Source organism: Lagenorhynchus albirostris, chromosome 9 (genome assembly GCF_949774975.1).
Source record: "Lagenorhynchus albirostris chromosome 9, mLagAlb1.1, whole genome shotgun sequence".
Lineage (NCBI taxonomy): Eukaryota > Metazoa > Chordata > Mammalia > Artiodactyla > Delphinidae > Lagenorhynchus > Lagenorhynchus albirostris.
The window spans coordinates 70,959,514-70,967,092 of NC_083103.1; the positions used below are offsets into that span (position 1 = coordinate 70,959,514).

Genomic DNA, 7,579 nt, shown 5'->3' on the forward strand with positions numbered 1-7,579 from the left:
GTTAATAGGGGCTGCCTGCTAGCTTATCAGAGGTGTGCCAGGCTTAGCAATAACTGTGATTATGTTAAAATGGTAGAATCACTTAGTAAAATACATGTGAGAAATATATATGTACGTATACATATATGTGTACATATGCATTTGTATATATGTACATATAATATAAAATATATACATATAATATATACAGTATATGTATATATTGGTGTCTGAATATTTAGGAACCAGTTGAGCATATGTCCAAATACATTTTTTTTTTTTTTTTTTTTTACACAGAACAAGAAATTTTTATTATCCCCAATGCTGGTGCATAACCACTAACAAGCTTAATTAGAGGAGGAGACAGAGGGAAACTTCAGATACCGAGGTGGATTTCTGGGCAGGTTTAAAACCTTTAAGGGTTGTTCATGAAGTCTTTTTTAGGTGTAGGGCTTTCCTTTTACTGGACAATTTTCACTTAACAGTTCTTACATTATGAAGTTCAACCAGAGTCTTTTGCCTGTAAAAAATGAAAAACAGAGAGCAAGTAAAACACAATATTTCTCTAGTATATACGGATGTTAGAAATAGTGTGTTTTCTTTGTACTTTCACATACACATTAATGTCTACATTTGAAACTTATTAAGGACATCTTAATTTTTGACTTTTAAAAATGTCCAAGAAAATGAATTTTCTTGAATTAAAGGTTACAGTAGCTTTAAAAATGATCAAGATACATGTACAAACAAAATCTCAGATGCTCTTGGAAACACATTTTAAGATATAGCACACATGATACATATTTCTTTTGGGGTTTGATTATCCTTTCGGGATACTGAAGAATACTCGATTTATTTTACACTAAAAATTTAGCTTTTGATAACCACGGCTTGGATAGATCACAAAATGGAACCTGACAGTTTTCTCGATATGCTTTCAGTCCAAATAACTCAAAAAACATCTCATGTCCTAAGCTGGATAAATTAGTTACTTTTTCGCATATAATTAGTATCAGTGGGCTCTTGTACTGGCAGTCTGTCTTGGTCATGACTTACTCTTGCAAAGCCATCCCTTACAGGAACATATATTTTCCTCAATGCAAGGAAATTAATCTGGATCAATAACAAAGTCAAAGCCATAAATGTTTCAGGACATTCTTGAAAACAGGTTTCGACAGTATTTAGATCCTTTTTCTTTAACAATTTCCTTTTTCATAACTGTGCAGTCGCTACTTTATTCTACAAAAAAAAAAAAAATTTTTTTTTTGAAGACCAAGTTTTTCATTGGCACGGAACTATTTGGAATGAACCCAAGAGACAGTGGAATGCCAGGTCTCTCCTCAAGTAGTTTCCTCCTCTCTTCACAGCGTTTAACTACTCTCTATCAATAATCTCATCACAGCCGAGCTCTTCGGTCAGACGATTGACAACCATGAGTGAAAAAAGCTCTTCGATAAAAGCAAACTGATCAAACGGGGTCTTCTCATAATGCATCTGAAACCCGCCATCCAGAGCTGCTTCTCTTGCTCTGGAGGTTCTCAAAAACATCTTGTTGGCTTCTTCAAGGGCCGCTGATACTCTGTAGCCTGCACCACTCAGCTGCTCCTCTTCCGGATAGTCGTAGTCGTCCTCCCAGTCATCGAATTCCTCGCCCTCGTCCTCGCTCTCGAAATCAGGGCCCGCGATCTGGCCTGGCTGCTCCCCAGGGCCGGGCCGGCTAGCGAGGCCTCGCTGCCCCAGCGGCTCCGCCATTGGCTGGGCGGCCTCCTCCTCCATCGGGCCTTCCTCCTCCAGCTGTGGCTGGGCCCCGGCGCGGGAGGGGTTCAGGGATGGCTCCCGGCTCCCGCCGCCTACCTCCATCTGCGGAAGGTCACTCTCGCCAGGCATCACATCCATCTGCAGGTCATTGCTTTCCTCATAGAGCTCGGACAGCTCGTTCATTTCAGACATTGTCTGTCCAAATACATTTAATAATGAGTTATACTGGTCAAACTATTTGAAGCCTCCAATGCAATATAAATGCTTATATTATTTTATTCATTTGTTATTTATGGAAATCATTACATTTTAGACATAGTAGTAAGCTCTAAAGATACAAATAAAAATATATATATTGTTTCTGTCCTCAGGGAGTTCATCTGCCATTTTTATCTAATGATATCTTTTAATGAAAATGACTTTTTTCTCTTTTTTTTTTTGATATAGTTAGCAATACATTTTCAGTTTAACTTGGGGCTTGTATTTTCTACAATTTAGCAGACTAGATAATCAGATATTCTGAACAACTTTTCTGACAAAAATGGCTGAAATGTTGTGCATGTGTGTATTTAGAATATTTTAAGTGCATTACTAAACTGGCAAGAAAGTATATAATACGGCAAAACAAAGTATATGGAGAGGTAAAAAGCAAGCAAGTACAAAATCCAGCTTTGACTCTAAGGAAATCTGATGAACCCTGGTGAACTTGAACATATGTTTTGAAGCCCATGTAAGGCACAGAAGAAAGTAGACAAACCTTAGGGCACACCTAAAGTAGAAAGTCTAATGGTAGGCCCTCACATAAAGTTGAGACTTCATTGGAATACAATTTCCTCCTAGAAGTAAATAGCAAGGAAGCGTTTTTTTCCTTCACTTTGGCACTAAGTGTAAAGAAAAAAGTCACTCTTAAGAATTTGGAACTATAAGCCAGCCCTCAAACAGGTTTTTGGCCCAAGTTAAAACTTTCTGGGTGGTACAAAAAAAATTCAAATAGAAATTTTGATATAAAAGTGTCCTGGATTTTACTGCCTTCTCCAGGTGATAAGAAGCAGCAAAACGAAGTCCTCTCTGAAGGACTTTAATTTCAACATGACCTGAAAAAATTCTCTCAGATAATGATCCAAGAGATACGAGCAAAAAGCCAAAAATTGCAAATATACAGGTAAACAAAGAACCATGAGTAAAAGCCAGAATAAATAACACTGCTGAATTATACAGACAAAATTCCAGATATTGGAATTATCAGATTCTGGATATAAAATTTAAATGTTTGATATGTTTCAAGGAGTGAAGTCTGAAAACATAAACAATAAACCAAAGACTCTTAAGAAAAACAGATCTGAAGAAATATAATTTGAAAATTAAAGTGGCAATAAATTAAATGAAAGTAAACAATGAATGGATTAAAAGAAGATTAGAAATAAGTGAGGAGAAAATTAGTAAAAGAAAAATAGGTCCAAAGAAATTATCCAGAATGTTCTGAAGTAGACATATTGAAATAATGAAAGAGATTGATAAAATAAGCAGAGAGAATGGAAAAATCCAACATACTCTAATTAGAATTCCAGAAGGAAATAATAGTGTGAATGAGGAAGAAGCAATATTTGAAGAATTAATAATGGGGAATTTTCCAGAAAGACACCAACTCAAACCCAAGAAGTTTAAAAATAAATCCACACCTAGACCTATCCTAATGGAACTGTAGGACACCAAAGATGAAGAGATTTAAAAAGCAGTCAGTGAGAAAAGTTTAACTTGGGTTTGGTTATTTGTCTCAAAACAAAATGATAACCAATAAAGCTTGCAAGAGAAAGAATTATTGCCATTTTTAGTGGATTCCAGTAATATTTTTGAATAAATGAATCAATTGTAAGCCGCAGATCCAAGAAGAAAGCCTTCTGATCACAAAATCTGTGTTTTAAAATATATATCACTCACTTTGCAAATAGATAGTAAAGGATGCAAAGCTATGTTCCTGAAATTTTGATCATGCCTGTATTGCTGTAAAGATCTATAGCCATCCTCTCAGATTTTAAACATTGCACAATTCTACCAAAATAATTTATCCTAATTATCACTTTTGCCTTGCTACATCACTGATTAGAAACTTTGAAAGAGTATCTACTTCCTAGCACATCATAACAAAACACCTCTCAGAACTGTGGAACAGCAGTATTGGCTAACGGTTGCACCCTAGAAATGGCTGGATATGGGTTTAAAGTTATAGACATATGACCTGGAAATTTTCCTAATGTATTTAAGTTTTCTTGGCTTGTAAACTGGAAATAATAATGGCATCTACAATTTGTGGCAAGGATTAAGAGAAATAATATATGTCAAGTTCTTTGCACAGTACTGACTCAGAATAAATTGTCACTGAAGTTGGCTGTTACTATTAGATAATCATTCTATTTCTTCATTTTTTTAATCTTCTATTGTAGTCACCCCAAACCCTTCTCCTTACTCTCTTGTCCTGCTGGCTTCTGCTTCAAGGTCAGTGGTTCTCAAAGTGAGGTCCCCACATTATCAGCATCACCCAGGAATTTGTTAGAAATTCAGATTCTTGGGTCTCACCCCAGACCTACTGAATGAGAAAGTCTGGAGGCAGGGCTCAGCAGTCTGCGTTTTAACAAACCCTCCAGGTGATGCTGATACGCATGAGGACCACTGTTCTGAGCCATTGTATATGTAGTTCAGCTCTTCTCAACATGTAGGCTTTTGCAAACCTGTGGAGAAGCTCTTGGTTGTCACAATGCTTGATAATCCCTACTGGCAATAGTGGGGCAGGAATGCTAAATGTCCCCAAATACTCACTTCCTAAACCTTCACCTCCTTCTGCACCTGTTGAAATCCTGTGCAATTTCCAAGGATTGGCTCCTTTACTCTTTATCTTCTTTATCTATTTCAGCCCAGACCATGATCTCTCTGAGGATATGACTATAGACATTTTGTATATTTAATATTCCCTCATGTTCCATTAGTTTAGTGGATAAGACCATACACCAGGAAGCCAGAATGCCTGGATATAAATCCTACCTCTGTGACTTAACATGCAGCCTTGGATTTTATTACTTACCGTTTCTGAGCCTCAGTTTCCTCATCTGTAAAATGGGGTTAGTAATGGTACATACATTAAAGAGTTGTGTGGATTAAGCCTTTAGAACAGTGGTTGGCACAAAGTAAGCACTATACAAATGTTGGCTCTTATTCTGTATCCCCTTTGGCATCTACATAATGCTGAGAACTTACTACATGCCTCATGCATTTCATTGACTCATTGATTGGCCAAAGAACCTCAGACCTTATTCCCAATTCAACCTCCGCACATTCATTAGAAGACTCAGGGGAGTAATGATCACCAACTTTAAATTCATAAAGTACTGCCATGTAGAAAGAAGAATTGCTTATTCTTTATTGCTTCAGAACATAGGACTTGGAACTAAGTTTCAGGATGAGTAATGGAGTACATTTGCTCTGTGTCCCTGCTGCATCTCTTCCTCCAGTTCCTGTGACAGCAGAGGTCAAAGATTTGGGAATTTTGGATGCTAGCCATCTCTTTCAATTTCTTTCTACTTGAGAGATATAGATGAGAACACAATCATATTTCCAGAGCCTCTGAGATTCTTTCTATTTGATTCATGTCCTTCTTAATGGTTTTGCTCAAAAAGAGCCTTGTTTCCTGCCAATTTCTGATGGCTGTCCTCCATCACCTGCCCTTTTGTTTCCCAGAAACCCACAGGCTATTAGCTTAAGTACGCATCACTGGCAGGGGCCCTACCTTTGGCAGCACTAAGAACAGCATGGGCCGATGAAATGCTCCTTGGAGACTGCCCATCCAAACACCGAGTGCATCCAAAGCTAGAGGTGATGACATCTTAGCCTGATGTGGAAGAAGTACACAGGGTTCTGGATGGTTATGTAATAAGGGAAAGAAGAGGAGGTGGTGCATGACTGTGGAAAGAGAGCATCCCAGGGGTAGACTTTGGTTTTGTGAGGAAGCCTGAGAATAAGAAAGGTGATTTAGGCTCTATTTTGCATGTGATGTCATACTAGCAAAGGTAGCCAAAAACCCCTGTGGAAGGAAAATACAGTTCTTATTGTTGGCATGAAGGAAAAGAATAGGTCTGGGCCTTTGTTCATTTGTCTGTGAGATTCCCTAAAATTAAACTCTTACTTCACTAAGTAGTCATCCCAGGCAGCAAATTAGTTCACAAAATAATCCAATAAATAAATATCCTGGAAAACATTTATGGCAACATCCAACATGTATTAAACTATGATATCAAATGAGCTAATTCTATCTATGACGATCTGTCTGTTGATTCTGTAGTTAAAAGGAGGAGGAAGAGAAGAAAGAAGAGGAGAAGGAAGGATTGCAGGATTATTTCAGCCAAGACCAATCTTGGCAGGACTGTCAGGCCCCCAGGCTCATCCTTAGATTGGCCAGTTTGTGGCTTCCATTTGATCAATTTAACCAGGGGAAACTATGACTGGTGAATGGACTCACAGCAATGAAGCGCACAACAGAGAAATGAACAAAACCAGACTATTTCTTTATTAGTTTAAGCTGAGAGGTAAACATTCTAAAGAAACTGATTACCACAGGAGCAAATGGTATCATTTTATACTCAACTGGAAAAAAAAATGGACAAAAGACTTGAATACATTCTTTCACAAAAGAAGATATGAAAATGGCCAATAACTGTATGAAAACATACTTAATCTGGGAAATGCAAACTAAAACCACAATGCAATGAGACTGCATATCTACCAAAATGGCTAAAATTACTTAGTCATTGGCAATAACAGATCAAATGGACTTTCAAGCACTGCTGGTGGGGATAAAAGTGTGTAGCACCACCCTGGAAAACTTGACGGTATCTACTAAAACTGAAAGTACGCATACCCAAGTCCCAGGAATTCCATTTGGAGGCCAATACGCCAGTTTCCCAAAATTTACCAAAAGGTACATATGTGAATGTTCATAGCAGCGTTACTCATAACAGCCAAAAATTGGAAACAATTCAAATGTTTTTCAAAAGTTTAGAAGGGTTAAATACATTATGGTATTACCACAATGGAATCATATAAAGCAATGAAAATAAACAAACCATTACAACATGTGGCACAAGGGAGAACTCTCACAGACCCAAAGATTATATATTATGTGATTACGCTTACATGACGCCTAAAAACAGGCAAAACTGATCTATAGGAAATCTGAATTGTAATTATGTATTGATTGAGAAAGAACTGAAAGGAGTTAAAAGGGGAGAGATTCTTGGGTGCTAGTGATGTTTTTTTCCTGGATCTGGATGGAAGTTACATGCGTGTATTCACTTCTTAAAAATTAGTCAAGCTGTCACTTGTGGTCTATGCATATTTCTGTTTATATGCTGTTCATCAGTGGCTCTCCAATGGGAGTGATTTTGCCTCCCAGGGGACACTTCGCAATTTCTGGAGAAATTTTCGGTTGTCCCAACTGGGAGGGTATACTTGCATCTAGTGGGTATAGACCAAGGATGCTGTTAAATATCCTATGATACAAAGTACAGTCTCCTACAACAAAGAATTATCTATACATCAATAAAAACAAGTGTTCAAAATAAAATATCAGCAAAATAATAATATTAACAATAATTTGCATGGCTTACACAACGCTGGTATAACACATTCCTTATTAAAGCTAAGGTGCTCATATACTGTGTCCACTTGAACTGTACAAATCAGTCTACAACAAATGTGGCAAGCCTATAACCAAGATTCAAAGTTCTTTGTAACTGTGGAGAAGCCACATGCTGAGTGAAGGAACAAGGATTTAAACATAGAAAAAACGGACAAG

At 37.4% G+C, this 7,579-nt stretch overlaps 1 protein-coding gene across 2 annotated transcripts; it reads right to left on the minus strand.

Annotated features, from left to right (window-relative positions):
• Positions 1-261: 261 nt before the first annotated feature.
• LOC132525355 (EP300-interacting inhibitor of differentiation 1-like) lies at positions 262-1,929 on the minus strand. Of its 2 annotated transcripts, XR_009542225.1 has the most exons (2): positions 1,036-1,929; positions 262-499 (listed from the first exon to the last, which is right to left on the minus strand). XR_009542225.1 is itself a non-coding variant. In XM_060157906.1 (1 exon), the coding sequence occupies exon 1, from the start codon at positions 1,927-1,929 to the stop codon at positions 1,354-1,356; it is 576 nt and encodes a 191-aa protein (XP_060013889.1). In that variant the 3' UTR covers positions 262-1,353. The 2 variants fall into 2 exon arrangements, 1 of the variants encoding a protein (XP_060013889.1); XM_060157906.1 differs by having other exon boundaries at positions 262-1,929.
• Between the last annotated feature and the right edge of the window lie 5,650 nt (positions 1,930-7,579).

Excerpts from the sequence above, each read along its gene's own strand:
- LOC132525355 (XM_060157906.1), bottom strand. The coding sequence starts at position 1,929 with ATGTCTGAAATGAACGAGCTGTCCGAGCTCTATGAGGAAAGCAATGAC.